At 41.0% G+C, this 21,149-nt stretch overlaps 1 protein-coding gene and 1 pseudogene across 2 annotated transcripts; one reads left to right on the top strand and one right to left on the bottom strand.

Annotated features, from left to right (window-relative positions):
- The first annotated feature begins 1,389 nt into the window (after positions 1-1,389).
- Positions 1,390-17,050, top strand: LOC122661176 (protein MIS12 homolog). 2 transcript variants are annotated; one of them, XM_043856515.1, is made up of 7 exons: positions 1,390-1,542; positions 1,652-1,709; positions 2,833-2,952; positions 8,561-8,650; positions 8,731-8,869; positions 16,593-16,730; positions 16,838-17,050. In XM_043856515.1, the coding sequence occupies exons 1-7, from the start codon at positions 1,421-1,423 to the stop codon at positions 16,897-16,899; spliced, it is 729 nt and encodes a 242-aa protein (XP_043712450.1). In that variant the 5' UTR covers positions 1,390-1,420; the 3' UTR covers positions 16,900-17,050. The 2 variants fall into 2 exon arrangements, with proteins under 2 accessions (XP_043712450.1, XP_043712449.1); XM_043856514.1 differs by having other exon boundaries at positions 8,558-8,650.
- Positions 16,925-20,670, bottom strand: LOC122662763 (annotated as a pseudogene).
- Positions 20,671-21,149: the final 479 nt, after the last annotated feature.

Genomic DNA, 21,149 nt, shown 5'->3' with positions numbered 1-21,149 from the left:
CGCCTGCATTGATGCTTCTGTGCGCTCTCCCATTGGCCCACATACATGTCGGGGCCACACTCCCCATAGGAAACACTTCTCCAAAGATTTACCACTAGTTATAAATAATCCATGATAACAGAACTTGAAGTTTTTTTCTGAACAGATGACACTCAATCTCAATATGTCTGGATTTATTGCAATGTGTATGGCTACCTCATGTCACAATGTAAATCAATAGGCTCTGAATGTGGTATCTCCTAAGCCCTTGAGCATGTAATTTAACCAAGTCAATTCACAAGTTGTAGCAGTCATGGCTTTGTATTCGGCTTTGATAGAAGATCGTGAGACAGTTGATTGTTTTTTGTTCTTCCCAGATATGGGACTTTATCCAATAAAACTATAGTACCCTATAGTAGAGCGGCAAGAAATTGCACAATTAGCCCAACTCAAGTCGCAATTTGCGTATTTGGGGAATCTTCTCCAAATATTGTTTCTCAATGTTTGAATGGTGAGGACTCCATTCCTCGGCGTGTCTGATTTCCTCACAGGCAAAAATTTTAGGGGACAAGACTCTTGCACTGAAGATTCCCCCCCCATCGAGCCTGTCTTTTAGAGGCGGGGGACATTTATGCCCATCCAACTGTACTCAATGCAGGCCGTGGATGAAAACTTTGTCTTTCTTCTTCAAACCCAACAGAGTGTGTGATAATGGATTTGGTTGGTTCGGTTGAGTCATATGATGTAAACAATAATTCTAGAGCTCCTCCATCGTGCCCACTTGTAACGAAAAATTAACTGCTCCATTTCCTGCCCGGTCCAATTCCCAAGTCCCTCTAACAGGGGTGGACCCCACCCCGGCCAATGTATTCGGGCAGGGGATAGGGTGATCATTTCCACCTCCTATTAGAGGAATTTGGGGAAATGAATCAGGCAGAGAAATGGAGCAGATAATGATCCCACTTTTACAACCATGTGGCAGTTCAATTGGGCCCAAATTTGGTGGATATATATTTACACCAATAACACACTCATCAAATATCTTTTGCAGCCCTTTAGTAACTATAAAGTTTAGGGTTGCGATGTTTGGGTTAGGTCCGGGTTGAGTTGAGCCTGGATGGGCTGGGCTGACCATTAGGGACCTCAGCTTGGCCCAAAATTTTCAAAATCCTGGCCCAGCCTACCCGATAAGCACCCAAACATGGGTTATATATGTTTGAATTTTGCTCTAACATCCAAATAATAAATTCAAAGTTACCAGATAAACCCTGTTGGCGGGAAAGGAGGTTTTTGGTAAAAAAATTATAACTCGTTTGATCTCTCCGCATTTGCAGAGAATTCGTCAGTTCTGCCTCTGCTTCTTCAGAACAAGTTCTCTTTGCGATCTCCCAGAGAATACGAAACTGGTTCATTTGAGAGTATTGGGCACAAAGAGTTACCAATGGAAGACAGCGAAAACGATGCCATTTTCGATGCTTTCAATTTGAACCCTCAACTCTTTATAAACGAAGTGCTCAACGCTGTTGATGATATGGTCGATGGGGCGTTTGAGTTCTACGATCAGTATGTTCTTCTTTATCGCAACTATCCCCCAAAATCACTAATTCCTTTTTTTCCTTTTGTGGTTATCTCTGTCTGTTGATTCACACATTTCTTCTATATGCATCTTCAGGGAGGCATTAAAACTTTTGGCTAGAACGGGCGCAGATCGATCAGATGATCTAAAGAAGGTAGTGTTTTCGATTTACTGATATTTCTGTTTCCCTTGTAGATTTGGTGTTCAAATGAGAATGCTTTGTCCACTATAACCGTCTGTTTTTGCTTCATTGAGCTTTGAGAACCTGATGCCAGACGACATACTTACGATTGTGAGGGTTGAGGGTTTCAAAATTTCTTTTATGAGAAAGTGATGTAACTAGTGTTTTAAAACATCAAATCAGGGATTGAATTAGTCCCTGCGGATTCCGATCCAAATCGGATTGAAATCAGCTGGAATTGTTCCAAGAACCCTAGAACTGGCACTCAGAACTGAAAACTTACCGGTTCTAGGGTTTTTTTGGCATGGATCGGCCATATCGAATCAGCAGGAATTGGGATTGATCATGGCTGATTTTGATCTGAATAGGCCAATTCATTGATTCGATTCCCGATTTTTTGAAACCATGGATGTAACTGCATAATGTTAACGAAATGCCAAAGTGGCTAGAGTATAGTAGAGAATTTTGATTTGTCTTTCAAGATGTCTTATCTCGCCCCATTCCAAATAAAGGTGCTGGGTTTTTTTCCCCCTGGGGGATGGTGGTGGTGGTGAGGGGGGGGGGAGGAGAGCTGGGATATAATGAAAATGAAGGGACAGGTGGATGGAACTTTCTCAATAGAAAGCAAAAGGAAAGGGATGTAGCTCATAAGCAGTAAGGGTAACTAGATCCCGTGGATTCGGTACATCTCTTTAATAGTTTAATGAAGCAAAATCTGCCAGATGAATAATTTTAACTAGCACAAAGCTTAAATTGAATTTCCCTTTTATGCATTTGGAATTTCAATAGATGCACACGGTATAAAGTCAACTCCAACCAAAGGCTGCCATGGAAAAATACAGGTTGTTTTTTCTCCCACCCCCCCCCCCCCCCAAAAAAAAAAAAAAAAAAAAAAAAAATTGTCATGATATCTTGAAGTTTATGCTGCCTTTAGTGTTCATATCCATTATACAATTTCAAGTTTTCAACGAATGGATTTGGCTCAACACTTGTAGCTAGGAAACCAAACACTGGCAGTATTACTTTTGCTGGACAAGAGGAAAATAATATGACAAATGTGCTCCTAACTTCTTGGACCTTTGGTTTGTTTTTGTAGGGTATTTCTTCCATACATCATATGATTCAAGCAGTTGTAGATAAGCGACTTGGTATGTGGGAGAAGTACTGCCTTCAGCACTGCTTTGCTGTTCCTAAAGGATTCTCAATGCCGAAATCTGTATGTTCTCTATCTTAGGCATGTTACTAGCCACTTATACATTTCAATTTCACCCTAAATAGTTTAGTTATGTGTATATTGTATAACAATTGCAGCAACTGCACTCACCATTCACTTAGCGAATTTAATCTTTTTGAGGTGATCATGCAAATGATCAAGGACTCTTATTTTGATATCAAAGTTCAAATTACAGTTTCATCAAATTCTATTTGAACAGCAGTTCTGTTAGTCGTTGGAGACGGTCAATCTTTAATACTTAACATTCTGGCTTCACTTTCTCCATCTTCTATTTATGTATATTCCTAATATGGGATTGATATATGACCATAAAACACGCAGCAGATTACTGACTGGATAGGCTTTGAGTGAAAGTTGTAGAAAGCATCTTTCTGCATAAATTACTACTGGGATCTCAGGTGTTCAGGCTCATACTTGTAGTATGTAGGTCCGTTTGGTATTACAAATGCATTTCTGGATGGCGTCAATTATAAAAACAGGCATTCATTTTGTGAATTGACTGACAATCACTAGATCCCATTTACACGTTATGCATGACTGGACCGGCATGAACTGATCTGGAAAACCAGACTGAGCTGAACCAGAACCAAACTAGGCTTTTGGTCTAATAAGGGTTAGTAGGGAATTTATTTGTTTCTTAGAGTTATTCTTCTAATTGCATTTTAGTTTATATTAGGGAAGTTAGATATGTAGGAAAGTAACCCATCGTTGGAGTTGTTTTAGTTATTGAGTTTAAGTAGAAGTCTGTTTCTCTCTTTATATTATGATTGCAAACCCAGTGGTTATGCAGAAATTGAATGAGAATATAGTTGAGTTTATGTGCTGGTTTGCTTTGAGAGTCGACAGGCTAGTCTATTGCTGAATTCTTCGTCCTCCCTGTTCCGATTTCATTCTTCCGATCTGTTTCTCCTCAGGTCCGATCTCTTCCTTGATCTTTTAGCTTGTTCTTCTTATCTAGTATCTATTTTCCTTCTTTGTCTCCTTTTTTTGTCACCATGTTCTCTCTTACTGCTGGTCCCTGTTTTCGGATGAAATCTGCAGCCCAAAAGTTAGGAATCAAACTCCTTTATCCCTGTCCCTTTCACCCTGAAATCTTGTGCTTCAGTTACCCTCCTTTAGGCGACCAAAACTCCAGAACCTTGCTTCCCAAAACCAATCCTGTTGGAAGCTACACATCAGAACTCAAAACTGGTTTAGTTTCTGTCACAAAATTAAGTTGCAGGGATAAATATTATTTTGTTCCTTAGACTTTTGGTTCTGTTATTGATCACCTTGATAGGGTTGGTAGCATAGTTGTCAAGGCGTCCAGGCGCCTTGGTCTCCTAGGCGGGCACATTGAATGCCTTGGTTGTCTTGTTGGTGTTGTCTTGCGTCCAAGCCCCCTCCAATTCCTTGGGTCGCCTAGACACCATGACAACTATAGTTGGTAGTTGCTAATCATACCCTGGGGTTTCAGGTCGATCCATGGTTATATGAGAGAGATTTTTCACTTGGGAGTGGTTCTGGGATGTTGGTTGTATGTGTCATCATGGAGAAGAAGATGAACAATTCCGAAAAATTGCAACTAAGGATAATTTGTAAAAATTACTCAAAGGTCCTTGCATTTCAAGTTCTTTTTTATTTTGTCCCATTCTTATTTAAAATTCCAGAAGGCCATTCTCTTTCAATTTTAATTACCATTTAGTCCTTGTTATTGTCTTCTTCTATTTCAAGGGCCCAAAACTTCCATTTATTTACAAGATTGCGACGTGTTCTTCTATTTGAGAATTCCATGATTTTAGTGCCCCCATAGTAACCCAAAAGCAGGATTTTGGAACCTGGATTTGCATTAATTGGTTTCAGAGCCTAAAATCCTTCTCCATACCTTTAGCCATGGTCACTAATAGTGAGGTTATTCAGCAACTCAACTCCCATAAGGAAACTAGGGCAGGCATTTCTATCTTACAAACCAGGTTGATCACCTCTCCACTAGTGTTGATAACCTCAACACAACTGTTACTTCTTTTCAGAACCTGATGGCATTCCTACAAGCTTCCATTGATAGCTGATTCCTTCTGACAAAGTGAAGAGCTCAATTCAATTTGGGGATTCTTCCAATTCCATTCCATAGGGCCTGTATCACACTTGGGTGCCTGTATCACACTTGGGGATTCTTCCAATTCCATTCCACAGGGCCTGTATCACACTACACCACCCGTACAACGACCTTCATATGGGGCTGGCCGACCTTTTGATTTGTCAAGGCGTCACCTAGGCATCCAGGTGGAATTTTGGGGGCCTAGGCGACTGTTGCGTTAGTGTTATCAACCCTTATTATGCCAAATATCATTTAAGTGAATGTTTTATATTTGTTATTTCATTTACTTAAGATATTATTCATAAATAAGCAAATACCCTCTATTTGAATCCATAAAAATAGTTAAAAAAGTCAACCCCCTAGTTCAAGAACAAAAATTGGATTTTTGGCGGTAGGTGAAATTTTCAACTTTCTAATGCTGGAGTTTTTCTCAAATCTAAAAATTCCATAAATCTTAGTATGGTAAAACATTTCTAAAAACCAAAAGTGCGGTAAAATATTCATTTGTTTTAATATATAAAAAAATATTTTCATTCAGAGCGATTTTGAAAGCATTCGCGTGCATCAAATATGGTTTGACCGGAACATAACTCCTTCAACATAAATCAGATTTAAGCAATATTGGATTTGTTGGGAAGCTGGTTTTATGTTGTACCTAATACAAAAAGTCTCATATAAAAATAAAATCATTTGATTAGTCAAGCTTCGTAGAGAACAAAAATATTTCTCTAAATCAAGAGCAATTTAATTATTTATAGATAAATCATATTTTCTAAGAACAATATAAACCAAATGTGAGACTAGGTATACCAAGACAATGACCAATTCTAAGAACAGTAGAAATCAAATGTATGTTTTGATTGTTTTAAATTTCCAATAGCTTGCTTCTTCAGTTCTGTTGTCTTCTAGTTCTATGTTGATTTTTGATGATTTGATGTGGCTTAATATTGATTTTTGATGACTTGATGTGACTTAATGTTGATTTTTGATGACTTGATGTGACTTAATGTTGATTTTTGATGACTTGATGTGGCTTAATGTTCATTTTTGATGACTTGATGTAGCTTAATGTTGATTTTTGATGATATAAGGTATATATTGTAGCATACTAAATAAAGTTAGAAAAGAGGGGAAATAAAAAATAACACTTGGTCACCTAAGCGCTTAGGCACCCCTCCACCGCCTTGGGTCGCCTTGCCGCCTTGACAACTATTTTGATGATGCCAAGTTGGATGTCCTTGACTTTTATAGGGCTAATAATCCGGAACAATACCTTGATTAGACTCATACCATGGAGGTATTCTTGCCATGGTATGATTTGATTGAGGCCAGGAAGCTTTTGTTTGTTGAAGCCAATATGAAGGGTACAACTTGAGTCTGGTGGATCAAGTATTAACAGCAAAATCGGACCCGAGGTATTAGGTTGGTCAACACCTAGGCTGAGATTTTGTCAACCTACTACAAGCAACATACACAACTTCAGTTCTCACAGTTGTAACAGGGTAATATGATTGTTGGGAAGGCTACTCGCATTGATCCAGTCAAGTACCAGTGCGACTCTTCTTCAATTTAGAAGCACCACCAGAGAGCGCAGTGTACCTTCAGTTCTCACAGTTGTAACAGGGTAATATAATTGTTGAGGAGTATGTGGCGAAGTCTTACCTCTTAGCCACTAGGTTTGACTTTGAGTGGGACGAAGAGGTATTAGTGGCGCAGTTTTGGAACGTATTGCACCCTCAGATTAGTGTTGGATTGGCTTACAGTTGACTGCCTATAATGGGTGACGTCGTACAGGTAGCATATCAGGTAGAAGAAAGTCTGAAGAAGCCTTATAATCGGAGGAGCTTCCAGATACCTTCTCTAAGGGTGATAGTACGAGTAAGCACCTTCTCAATTGGAAAAGTCATTCAATAAGCCATAGGTCAGTGGTTCTTCTATGGTATTGTCACGGCCAAACCGCACTTATATTCCACCTTGTAGGCGTGGTTTTGACAGACCTACTCCAAAGCCAAGGGCTAAGATACAGTCCTTTACGTTTAAGGGGTACAGGCATTTTTTCCACTCTGTGTCCTCTTTCACTTTTGCTGATAAGGATGCTCTCATAGCCACTGTTTTGGAAGAGCAACAGAAGAACGAGATAGTTTATTTTGAGACAAAGCATGAGCCTAGTGAAGGCAGCGGTAGCAACATTGATGGTTGTTGAAAATTTTAAATACTTGAAGCCATTTTGGTTTACAAAGAGCAAGGAAATTCTGCTGGAAATGTATTATAGAAAGCTAGTTTTGTATGATCCAGAAAGAAGGTTTAGAAATCTTACAATTCAAGGTGTTATAGAAGTACCAGAAAAGCTCATGCTTGGATCAATTGGTAACTCAAGTTTGTTTTTCCAGCTGATCCAACCTTCCAGATTATATGATGCCAAAAAAAGAAGAAGAGGGAAAGATATGAACTATGAAACACAATCCACCCAACACGAAACTAAGTTTGTAAATCCATAGATAAATGGGATACAATCTGAATTATGTGTCTAAACTCATCCCAACACATAGATGCCTGAAAAACTCATACTATAATTAGCTCCCCAATGTACCCTACAATATTGAATTGGGTGTTGTAGAAAGTGGTTCTGTTAAAATGCTTTCCAAACGCGTTGTTTCTTTTCTGATTCAGAACACCTCTTACACCCTGTTACCAGTGTGTTTCTACTCCCACAGAAATGCTCCCCAGGAACAGAAAAAAAAAAGAAGCACTTCCAGCTCAGAAACACTCCTGCAGAGCTGTAAGTGTTGCGAATGAGCTTAGTTACTAGGGGATTTGGCTAGCTTTTGATAAATGCTTTGTATTTTCAATACTATAAATGCATCCAATGAAAATGTGAGTGGCTGACTGCCATGTTGCGAGCATATCGGACGTTTTTCAAACATTACATTCATCCGGTCAAAGGAATATCTTGTTTCCTCATCTCTTAATTATATATTAATGATAATTTTGTTGTTTCCTCATCTATTAATTTTATAATTTTGGCTAAAAATCAGTCGTATTATTATTATCTTTTCCTCATCTTGTCTTATTATGTGGCACAATGCATGAGATTGCATGCAATATTCTCAATGGAGGAACTTTCAAGTAGTTGAAAAAAAAGGGCAAGAAATCGTTGTCTGGTCGTGTAGTTCCTGCACCAGCGTGGGGGCCAATGAGAGTGTGCAGCAGCATCAACACAGGTGGGATATTTGATTTCACGGAGGGTGGGGCGGTAATTTCACCCGCTCTTGTGTTGAAGGTGCAGGGGCCACGCTACCAGGTAGCGTTCTTTCCCCCCACCCCACCATAAAAAAGAAGAAAAAAAGGTAAAAGTTACTACAAGGATGCTTCCGTTTGTGAACTTTTGAGTGCATGCACTATTTTTCTGTGCCCTACTAATTGCACGTAATATCTGACAATAGTTCAGCAGTTATTTATACTCATCAGGTTTTGATGAACGGTTATTTCTTTAATTCATGTCTTGTGAAGCACTCACCTGATGACACTTCGATGGATCAAGATGGACCATCGGATGCAGAACTTGATTCTCAGTTAGATTCTTTGAGAGAGAAGCTTTATGTGGTAATAGCACCAAGCAAATGGCTTTTTTCTTTTTTTTTTTGGGAAAATGGCTCTCCTTGTGATTCTAAGTGGCTATCCAGGTTGGAAATGAGTCCGTTGGGCTGCAGAGAGAGCTCCAAGCGCTTGAGAAACAGTCTATTATAAGCAATAGTTATGCGGGTTCTGTCAATGCGGCATTGCAATTATTTGAACAAAACTCAGTGTGTGAGACATCACAAGGTACTTCTATCCATTAAATTATGGTTATAGCTACATTGTACTTCTTCAGTAGGCTCCTTAAAGAGCCTACTCATGTAATATAGGTCTTTACTGCTAGTCTGCTAGCTATCACTAGGTCCCAAGGCTTAATTATGAGAGAGATTTGTGACCGAGGCACATGTGTGTTCATGGTTAACGGGAATCTCTGCCACGTTTGGGTATTTGTACAGTTCGTGGAGCTAATGAAAATGGATGTTTGGAGATTCCTGTTGCTGACATTCAGCAAAGAACATTATGAGAGTACAGTTTATACCTCTTTAACTGGGCATAAAATTGTGCTCTCAACTTCTTTTCCAGTGGAAATGAGTTCCTGCAATGTCATCTAAAGTAGTTGTGGGTTTGGTGAGTTTTGTTAAGACTTGTTAATAGGCAGGTTTCATTTCATATGCAAGCCTGCAGGGATGGCACTAAATTCTTACAGCAGAAGGTGAGAAACTAAACCTTGTTTCTACAGTTTCTCCTTTGATATGCAAACTATACTTTCCTTGTGGTAATCCTAGTTAGTTGGCTTTCTTTAATCATGAAGTGGATCCTCTACACTTATTTCTGAGGGGCATTACTAATGTAATTCCAGATGGATGTCAATCCAACTAAAACCAGAACCAGAATCTGCTTGGGTATAATGCAATCGGTTAGGGCAGAATGGAGGATTAGATGAACTGAGGGTTAGGGTTTGATGGTACGGATAGGAGAAGAAGGGTTAGGGGATTGGGATGAAAGCTTACTTGTGTTGGATGGATCCTTGGACTGAGAACAGATCTGAGTAACTAATCTTTGAACCTTCACACAATCGGCAGCAACAAACTTGACAAACTTGAATGCACTCGAAGGAGAGAAAACAGTGAACTAGTGAAGGCTATCTCAGCCTCACCTTCACAGCCTATCTCAGGACAGTGGAATGCATTAAAGCAATAATCTTCTTCATTAAATCGTGGGGGGCTCAATGGAGCTCTTTACATTATATAGCCTTCAAGGCTCGGCATAAAATAAATCCTAACTATGACTAGGACTCAAAATAGAAATAGGAATGCCAACTAGGACTAGGACTCAAAATAGGAATGCTAACTAGGACTTAGGACTTCTAATTAGGATTCAGATTTGCACTAGGAATCCTAATTAGATTACAACTCAATAAAAATAAAACATAGGACTTCTAATTAGGATTCAGATTTGCACTAGGAATCCTAATTAGATTACAACTCAATAAAAATAAAACAAATACTAAAAATCCCCACGATTGTTGCTAGTGTAGGGATTCATCCCTACACCTACCCGATGGTTACTTAGGCTGGTGTAGGGAAGAATCCCTACACCTGCGGCTGGTTTTAGACAGCCAGTTTACATCAATTCCCCCCTTCTCAAAAACATTCGTCTCCGACGAATAGATGAAAGACATGTAGCGCTCATAGAGATCAGGATCAAGGCGCCTGAAGTCGTCGGCGTGAATCCAGGTACTGTCACTATCAGGGCGATCCTTCCATTTCACAAGGAAAGAGTAATAGCTGCGACCACCCCGCATAGTAGTAAACTTGTTATCAAGCACATTCTCAATGACATCAGCAGTCGGAGTGGTAAACTGTGGGAGGCGGAGAGCATGTGCAGTATCACCGTCGTCCGAATGGTGGCCGACATAAAGAGTGAGATCGGCCACGTTGAAAACATTGTTAATCTTCATAGACGAAGGAAGCTCGAGCATATAGGCATTGGTCCCAATGCGTTGTTGCACCTTGAAAGGACCCATTTTGCGAGGGTGGAGCTTGTGATTGGTTCCAGGAGGAAGTCGCTTAGGAGAAATACGAACCATCACCAAATCACCAGGTTGGAATTCCACGTATCGGCGATGACGATCAGCTGCTGCCTTGTAACCTTCATTGTTAATAGCAATGCGTCGACGAACGTCGGTATGGACCTCGGTGATGTGGCGGAGGAACTCATCAGCGTCCACACTAACACGAACATGAGGAGGAAGAGGAAGCAAGTCCACGGGGCGCTTGGGTTGCAGACCCAAAACAATCTCAAATGGAGTACGGCCGGTGGTCCGATTGCGAACTATTGTCACGCGAACTCGGCGATATCAAGGACAGAAGGCCAATCTTTCGCATGATCACGAACAAGACATCGGAGGAGATTGCCTAAACTGCGATTAACCACTTCAGTCTACCCACCTGTCTGTGGATGAAAGGCGGTGGAGAACTTCAGCTTGGTATTGGTCTTCATCCACAAGGTCTTCCAAAAATAGCTAGTGAATTTGACATCACGATCAGAAACAATAGACTCGGGTAGCCCATGAATACGTACGACCTCTTTGAAGAAGAGCTTGGCGATGTGGGCATCAAATGTCTTCCGACAGGAATGAAATGAGCCATTTTCGAAAACCTGTCCACCACCACAAATATAGAGTCATGACGCTCCCGTGTAGATGGGAGGCCGAGAACGAAATCCATGCTGATATGTAACCAGGGTGCATGAGGCACTGGAAGAGGTGTGTAGAGGCCCGTGTTTTGCTTATCGCCCTTGGCAAGCTGACAATCTCGACAACGCTGAATCACCTGTTGGACGTTACGCTGAAGATGTGGCCAATAATACAAATCAGCAACTGCAGCATATGTCTTGCTAATGCCAAAATGCCCTCCCATGCCACCGCCATGTAGTTCCCTAATGAGGTGCTGCCGAAAGGATGTGTTAGGGATACATAGGCGTGTCCCGAAGAAGAGATATCCATCACGTAGGGAGTATTTGGCATCAGTTCCGCCTTGCTGTAATGTAGTATGAATGGGGGAAAAATCAACATCAGCTGTGTACTCATCTCTGATATGTTCGATGCCTGTGCTATGAGTAGAAGAGGTGGATAGGGTGAGAACTTTCCGACTTAGCGCATCAGCGACCTGGTTCTCTTTGCCTGCCTTGTACTTCAGAACGAAATGAAACTCCTGGAGATAGGCGATCCATTTAGCATGGCGGTTGCTTATGGATCGCTGAGAAGGAGATACTTAAGGGCCTCATGGTCAGAGAATAGAATAAATTCTTTGCCCACAAGGTAGTGTCTCCAATGCTTTATAATCTGGATCACTGCATAAAGCTCCAAATCATAGGTAGAATAACGCTGCTTAGCATCGTTGAGTTTCTCACTATAGAAGGCAATGGGATGATTTGATTGCATGAGAACTCCACCAATCCCAACATGGGATGCATCTGTAGCCACCTCAAATATGACATCAAAGTTTGGGAGCCGTAGAACAGGTGCCTCGGTCATCTTTTGCTTGATCAAGGAAAATGCTTTGGTAACAGCCGGTGTCCACTGGAATTTGCCCTTACTTTCTCTCATGCACTCAGTAATGGGTGCCATGATGCCGCTGAAGTTCCGAATAAAACGCCGATAAAAAGATGCTAGGCCGTGGAAACTCCTAACTTCTCGTCAAGGTGTGTGGCATCGCCAATCGACTATGCTTTGCACTTTCTCCGGATCAGCTTCAACCCCGGCTGAAGATATAATAAACCCAAGGAAGATAACCTTAGGTAACATAAAAGAACACTTTTTGAGGTTGATGAAGAGTTTCTCTATACGTAACACTCTCATCACTTGCTTTAGATGATCGAGATGCTCCTCGGTGGTGTGGCTGTAGATAAGAATGTCATCAAAGTAAACCACAAGAAACTTATCGATGAATGGACGAAGTACTTGTGTCATTACACGTATGAAGGTGCTTGGAGCATTTGTAAGACCGAAAGGCATCACCTTCCATTCATATAGACCATCCTTTGTCTTGAAAGCAGTCTTCCACTCATCTCCTGGGCGGACCCGAATCTGATGATATCCGCTCTTTAAGTCAATCTTCGAAAAGATGGAAGCACCTGTGAGCATGTCTAACATGTCGTCAAGTCTTGGAATAGGAAACCTGTATTTGACGGTGATCTTGTTTATTGCCCTGCTATCAATACACATCCTCCATGTACCATCTTTCTTTGGAGTAAGTAATGCTCTCAACAATAAACCCCTTGCGAATCAGGTCATCTACTTGTCTCTTAAGCTCGGCATGCTCAGTAGGGCTCAGACGATAAGTGGGCAGATTTGGTAGCACCGAACCTGGTACTAGATCAATGGCATGCTGAATATCCCTCATAGGAGGTAGCTCATCTGGAAGATCGTCTGGTACTAGATCTGAGAAATCATCAAGCAGATCTTTTATGGATTTGGGATGAATAGTGGTAGGGGTTGGTGACACTGCTCTTGTGACCAGGGCTAGTATCAACCCTGTCTCTTCACTTGTAGTAAGGAATTCTCGGTGAGGCAGGGACAGAATTCGTTGCTCCATGGGTTGTGCTTTAGTAGTACTAGTACTAGCATGTGGTGCCTTGCTGCCTGACCCTCCTTTCATTGGCTGTCTATTGTCAATAGTTTTCAAGACCTGTTGTTGCTTCAGCTGGGCAGCTCTAAGCCTTAGCCTCATCAATGGTACATTGAGGGGGTTGAGAACCAGTGGTTTCCCTTTGAAGTCAAAGAAACACTGATTTTTTGTACCTCCCGTCAATACATTGTTATCATACATCCATGGTCTCCCAAGTAAGACATCAGTCAGAATCATAGGAATTATATCGCACCAGACATTCTCCTCGTAACCAGAAATCTTGAGTGGCACTGAGCATCGCTGATTAACCTCTAAAGTATCATTATTAAGTAAGGATACCTTGTATGGTTGTGGGTGAGGTTCAGCTTTAAGCTTCTCTTCAATGACAAAAGCTTTGGAAACCACGTTGACACAACTACCGCTGTCCACGATCACTTGTGCTGTTGCTGTCCCGCTATCCATCAGTGTATAAAAGATGCAATGTCGACGCCAGTCCTCTCCTTTAGATTCGGCAACCAGAATGCGAGTTACTACATTTACCTCATAAATTTCGTCTTCCAAAGTATCATCATAGTCTTCTCCTTCAAGAGCAGTATTAACGGCCCAATTGTCATTAAACTGCAGGTCACAAACTTGGACATCTGGACTAGTTTCCATGGCTGCAATCACTGAATTGGACTTCCCTCTTTGGGGGCAGTACCTTGCATAATGACCATCTTGTTGGCAATGGAAACACTTGTTAGGTGTTTGACTACCCATGGGGTCCTTACCCTTTTCCTCTGTAGTTGGTGGAGCTCGGGTAGGGAAACCACTAGATCTGTTAGGAGTAAAGGTTCTCCTAATATCACCGGACTGCGGTGTGAATCTTCGCGGGGCAGCCTTGATTAAATCTTCAGCATCCATGGCCTTTTCAAAACAGTGATTCAAATTATATATTTCAACCACGCCTATCTTGTCTTTAATGTCAACCCTCAATCCCAACTTGAAACGGGATATAAGCTGGTCATCATTCTCATCTACACCCGTACGTGAGAGTAAGTCATTGAATTTATCAATATACTCCTCAACTGTTAAGGTACCTTGTCGTATAGTGTTCAGTTGATCATGCAAACGCCTCTGATAAGAAGGAGGTAAGTACTTCTCTTTGAGAATCTCTTTCATAGCTGCCCAAGTAATTGGTTCCATGTGACGACGGATCAACCTTGTCTTCATGTGTACGCCACCAATCTCTGGCTCCTCGATTAACTTAGTCGTGGCCAGCTGCATCTTTTGGTCTTCAGACAACCGAAACCACTTGAAGTAGTCATCTAGAGCACTCAACCAGTCATGGAATGCAATAGGGTCATGTTTCCCGTTATATTCCTTCAGATCCAGTTTTACCTTATGCTTATCATCACGATAATACTGATTTCCATCGTGATCTTCATCTTCTTCATAGGTAGAATTGTTATTGATCCTGTGTGTCTGTAGTGTGGGAACCCTCTGTGGTAACCTACGTGGATGTCGGTTGTTAGTGTATGAAGCGGCGACTTGATTTGTGATATTTCTTTGTGGAGGTGCGGTAGGACCTTGTTGTGACGAGTACATCAACTTTGCTTGATGGTCTTCACATCTTCAGATAAAACCTTGACTATCTCAGCCAGTTGCTGTAGAGTGGTTGGATCACTTGATTTTGGAGAACCCATAGCTAGGCTTTGATACCAAATAATGTAATTCCAGATGGATGTCAATCCAACTAAAACTAGAACCAGAATCTGCTTGGGTATAATGCAATCGGTTAGGGCAGAATGGAGGATTAGATGAACTGAGGGTTAGGGTTAATGGAGTTAGGGTTTGATGGTACGGATAGGAGAAGAAGGGTTAGGGGATTGGGATGAAAGCTTACTTGTGTTGGATGGATCCTTGGACTGAGAACAGATCTGAGTAACTAATCTTTGAACCTTCACACAATCGGCAGCAACAAACTTGACAAACTTGAATGCACTCGAAGGAGAGAAAACAGTGAACTAGTGAAGGCTATCTCAGCCTCACCTTCACAGCTTATCTCAGGACAGTGGAATGCATTAAAGCAATAATCTTCTTCATTAAATCGTGGGGGGCTCAATGGAGCTCTTTACATTATATAGCCTTCAAGGCTGGACATAAAATAAATCCTAACTATGACTAGGACTCAAAATAGAAATAGGAATGCCAACTAGGACTAGGACTCAAAATAGGAATGCTAACTAGGACTTAGGACTTCTAATTAGGATTCAGATTTGCACTAGGAATCCTAATTAGATTACAACTCAATAAAAATAAAACATAGGACTTCTAATTAGGATTCAGATTTGCACTAGGAATCCTAATTAGATAACAACTCAATAAAAATAAAACAAATACTAAAAATCCCCACGATTGTTGCTACTGTAGGGATTCATCCCTACACCTACCCGATGGTTACTTAGGCTGGTGTAGGGAAGAATCCCTACACCTGCGGCTGGTTTTAGACAGCCAGTTTACATCAATTACTGTCTTCCGAAAGAAAAGTGAATCGTGGATCAGATTTATTTGCTTAATGTGTATCATATCTGTTTTTTTAAGAACTAAAGCCTATAAAATTTGTGAGTGGTTTTCATAACTTCATATTTCAACCAATGTGATGGCTTCCTCTTTGGTCATTTCAGACTTACGACCAAATTTGTTTGTTTAACCCGTGTGCCATCTCCTTTAAGTCAGCTTAACCATATGGCAAAATATGTGCACAGATGTCATCATGGGAACAACATGATTTAGATTCTGGAAAAGTTTGATTGTCATCCCAACTGATTGGAGTCATCCATATGTCTTTTCTTGCCATCTCACTCTATCTAAACCCATGTTTTAAGGTGCATTACGTGGTTTAGACTGGAAGTTCAGTCTTGAAAATGCTCTAATAAATTAGTTGAATAAACCTGTTCCAATGGGACGGGCTAAATTATGGTTTGTTGTGTGATTAGACCATCACAGAAACCAATGAGTCATATGGTTCTGCACTAGCTTGGGTAGTCACTCTGATGAAATTTTCTATAGACATATCAGTAAATCTGCTCACGATCAAGTGACTTGTGTATGCAATCCCCCCTCCCCAAAAAAAAAACTAGTTGAGGTGTTAGAATGAGATAATTCGGGAGACTGTTTCTGCATTTCGGTAGATATGGTTACAGAGTTTTTGTACTTACGGTAAACAAGAAATTGGATTCAATGGCTGAAACCACGAAATAGTGGCTCAAAATTTGAAATACAAGTTTTGTAACTTGATTATTTTATGCAATTATAAAAACAACCTTTGAATTTTGAAGACATCGTTGTTCCTACAGAGATCAGAAGAATTGCATCTGAACTCCGCACCAGAATGGAGAAGCAGAAGATCAAAAGGAATGAAGAGAGTGAACATGTCAGAGCAGAAAGGATATATAATCCAAACAGAGATCGGTCTCTGATGTATTATAGCGAGGGTAATTTTCCTGCAATTGTGTTTATTTTGGTTGCTGCAATCTGAGTTAAAAGAAAAAGAGTAATTGAGTTGGGTATTTATGTTTTGAAGCTCTAATTTGTTCTATAGGTGTCTCCAATGCTGACCCAGAATATCTTCATGAGCTTGCAGCTGATTTAAAGAACTTGTGAATTTCACTTCCGTTATAGAATGGGATCATTTGTTCGTACTGGTTGTAAAGTGCAGTTTGATGCTCTGTAACCAGAAAGATCAAAATCTCATCCTGTTGATGAACATGGTTCCACTTTTAGATGGGTATTGAAAATATGGTGTCATCTGCTGACAAAGGTTGAAAGGAACGTACTATTGAGTTGACTATAAGCTTTGATGATGTAAAACCAATCAATGAAGTGGGGAAATTTGAGTCCGAAGTGTCCCCTCGCATGGTGGGCCTTCTAATGAATAGTATCTTTGGATCAAATTGGAAACCATGAGATCTCATGTTTTGAGGAAACAGATTTCTACTTTCCACCCCCCAAAAAATAAAAATAAAAATTATTTAAAACCGATGCCATGTCCAATTTATCTATTTTCAAATGGTGGAACTTGTGGGTTGATCCACCATGGACATATTTTGCCCAAGGACAGTTAGGGCTTTTTCTTTTCACACTTTGTTGGGTAATATGTGAAGCTAGAAATGCTTCTTTGTTTAGGGGCTATAAGCCCTTATCAGCTTGACAAATGGATGGGTTGGGGCTGTCCATTATTCACAAATGGAAGAATAACCAGGATTGTGAGGGAAAAATATTTCCTCAATTTGCCTGCCCGTCAATTCTCTTAATTCTCTTTAATAGAGGGAGGTAGGTCCCATCCAGGCAGTGGGTAGGATGGTGTGAGAATCCCAAAATTCATGATAAGCCTGAATAGCCTCAAAGATTACTTTTGCTGGATCCCATTTCCTCTTCCCAAACAATAGATCATTCTGCACTCTCCACGTCCATGCGATATATGAACATAAGCTCCTTAACTCTCTATGGTGTTTTTTCTCTAATCTATTGAAACATTTCTATTCCCCAATCCATTGAGACACCGAGAACTCGGCATGGGTAGGAACTTTGAAAGACAAAGGGCTTTCAAACCACACGACATTCGCAAATGGGCATTGGAGGAGGATGTGTTCTATAGATTTTGAAGGTGCACCACATCTCAGACATTGAGGATTCTCCTTTGAACGATCCCTCACCCGAAGCTAGACTGGCTGAACATGCTTGTCATAGGAATGATTTAACTTTTAGAAGGAAATGGTATCACCAAATAGCTCTCTAGGTCTTTGAAGGCGTCAATTCCCACTTACTCAATCGAGAAATAGAAGGGCGATTCCTTAGGCACTGCTCTTTGTTTTTGCATTGAAGATGATAGGTCATTTGAAACGAAAATCTACAATCCTTGGATGCTCCCCATGAAAGATAGTCCTCTTTAGGAAAGAGGCTTAGGTGAATTTGTATGATAGCTTTTCTATCCTCCTCGGTGAACCATAAGTTAAGTAATTCTATCCTCCATTGCCTTGTGGACACTCCACATCTTTGGGGGGGGGGGGGGGGGGAGATTGAATTCTGAAATCCAATAAGGATGTCATTCACCTATCTTCCCATACTTGAATCTTTAGAACAATTACCTATCTTCCACAGCAACCCAGACTTGAGAATGGTTATTCCTTCTAATATGCTTCTCCAAGCCCATGATGGGTTATTTCCAACTCCAGCCTCCAAGAAATCCACGTTGGGAAAATATAAGGACTTCAGTTCAAACAGATAATGACCAGGCTACTTTGGATAGCAACGGTCTTTGTGCATGGCTGGGTCTCGAAAACCAATACCTTCAAGGTCTTTTGATTGTGATAAGTGATGCCACGATTACCAGTGTATCTGTTCCTCCCCTTCTTCCCCCCCCCCCCCCCCAACCAAAGAAGCGGTACACCTCAGCTTTAATTTGCTCATTAATCGACTTGGGGATTTTAAAGTGAGAGGCTGCAAAGTTTGAGATCGCAAGAGCAATTGCCCTCAACAATACCTCTTGGCCTGCATGGGTTAGGTATTTTTGAGTCCATCCATGTAGCTTCTTGAAGGTTTTATCACTAATACTATGAAATAGTTCTGTTTTTGATACTCCAAACTTGGTTGGTAGTCCCAAATACTTTAAAGGCCCATCTCCATAAGAAATTTTAAGGACTTTGGAGAAGCATCTCTTCACTTGAGATGCCGTAATAGGGCACAAGAGAGGGACGGAGTTGGACTCCGCTAAGGACTCTCCCATGCTTAAGGACTCTGCTAAGGACTCTTCCATGAGCCTGACCGCTTGTACTATATTTCCCGCCTTGCAAAGACCATTAATAAGTGAATTGTATGTGCACACATTCAGTTCCAGGCCCTTAGCTGCACATCTCATGAAGGAGGTCATTTGCAGTTTCCAGCTCTCCCTGTTTACAGAGACCATCTGCCAGTGATGTGTAAGTAACAATGTTAGGGGTTAGACCCCCATTTGAACCATCTGGTTGTGAACAGCAAAAGCTTCTTTCATCTGACCTGCCTCGCAATAACCATCAATTAGTATGGTGTAAGTAATTTCATCAGGATTCAAACCATTACCAAGCATTTCATGAAATAACTTCTCTGCTTCAACCAATTTTCCACTTCTACAAAGCCCACAAATGAAGGCAGTAAAAGTTATAGTATCAGGAACAATTCGCCGGTTCTGCATCTCATTGGAGAGCCTGTATGCTGCCTGCAAATTTCCCAGTTTGCAGAATGCATCAATGGGCTATGCCATGATTCATCATCTCCCTCAGCACCCTCTCTGCCTGTACTACTTGACTGACCTTACACAGGAAAACAATAATGCTATTATAGGTAAATGCATTCGGCTTAAAACCTTTTAGGCCCATTTCCCCTATGATTTCGAGTGCCTTTTGAAGCTCCCCAACACGGCAGTAGCCATCAACAAGAATACTGTAACTAATAACATCAGGAACGCAACCCTTTGACTCCATTTCAAGGAGACGGGAGTGAGCTTCTTTCAATTTCCCTAATATACAGAGAGTGTGGATTATTATATTGTGTGATGCAGTGTTCCAGCACACACCCATATCAGGAAATTCACCAAATATTTTCAGTGCCATGTCAACACCAGTAGAGGTGTTCGACAAGCGAGAAAGAAGAAGGTTACAGGAGTCAACAAAAATAACCACACCGTAATTCAACATTTTATCAAACAGATTCCTTGCTTCATCAAACATACTAGCCTCAACAAGCACTCGGAAGAAAATATCGAACATGAGGGGATCCGAACCCCAGTCTTTATAAGTGTATATCAATCGTTCAACGAAATGACTGAATGAGAGACAAACATTTATATTGGGTTTCGCCCAGAAGTCGCGAATGAGTTCGTGACCGGTCCTCGGATGCTTAGAAGAAACGGCTATCTGAATGACTATGCATCGGGCTTCAAGTGTCGGTTCTTCGTCACCTGAATTTTTTGGATTCCCGTATATGTTTGGTTGGCAATACAAAGAAAACTCAAGCCCAAGGCTTTTAATGAGGCTGGGCTGGGCTGGGCTGGGCCAGGTTGTATTTTAAGAATTCCATATGGGCTGGGCTTCTTATGGAATGGCCTGAGCCCAGCCATATCAAGAAAAGTAGGCCTGGCCCGAATTATAAACAGGGTAGTCTGAAATTGCATTATACTTTAAGTTGCAAAACACCAATTGCTAGGCTGGCCTATGTTGTTTTATGAAAGTCATGGTTTTAGGTATCGGTATCGGTATCGATATTGGCTGACACCAATGTCGATAATGGATCGGTGTTACCATGAACTAACCCCATGCAAATGTAATTACCTACAAAGTGGCAACTCATGAACTTGCAAAGTTCATCACCAGTCATAGTGAATATTACAATCACAACCATTAAATCAAATTTGTCCTAAATAATATGTTCCAAATTGAGATCCTATCTCAACTATATAGCTTATAATGTATGTGCATGCGGTCCCTTTTTTCAAATTTTCTTTTCCTTCCCAATGAGGGTGTCCGGGCTTTCGGCCCGACTAGTCCCCTGGGCACACGCATATGTCCTTACAAACGTGCACCGGGTCAGCACCAGATCCTATGAGAATCATAGAAACCATGGGGCTAACCCCAAAGGGGTAAGGGTAGTCGAACTCAGCAAGCATGTCGATTTAGATTGGCATGCTCCTTTTTTCTCATTTGTTATACTGCATTTAATAACATTAAAATGATAATAACAACAACAACAACGAAGCTTTATCCTAACTAAATGAGGTCGGCTATATGGATCCTTGCCCTCCATTCAACTAGGTTATGCATGTCCTTCACCACCTCTCCTAGGGTTATTGTAAGCCACTCTTTTAGTTCTTTCAATCATCA

The sequence above is a fragment of the Telopea speciosissima genome, chromosome 5 (assembly GCF_018873765.1).
Source record: "Telopea speciosissima isolate NSW1024214 ecotype Mountain lineage chromosome 5, Tspe_v1, whole genome shotgun sequence".
In the NCBI taxonomy this organism is placed as follows: Eukaryota; Viridiplantae; Streptophyta; class Magnoliopsida; order Proteales; family Proteaceae; genus Telopea; species Telopea speciosissima.
This window is presented reverse-complemented; position numbering and strand designations above follow the sequence as displayed.

Bases quoted from the DNA above. Each gene is read 5' to 3' on its own strand.
- LOC122661176 (XM_043856514.1), top strand. From the start codon at position 1,421: ATGGAAGACAGCGAAAACGATGCCATTTTCGATGCTTTCAATTTGAAC. The intron at 1,543-1,651 runs GTATGTTCTTCT...ATGCATCTTCAG, and splicing joins GCGTTTGAGTTCTACGATCA to GGAGGCATTAAAACTTTTGG. The intron at 1,710-2,832 runs GTAGTGTTTTCG...TTGTTTTTGTAG, and splicing joins GATCAGATGATCTAAAGAAG to GGTATTTCTTCCATACATCA.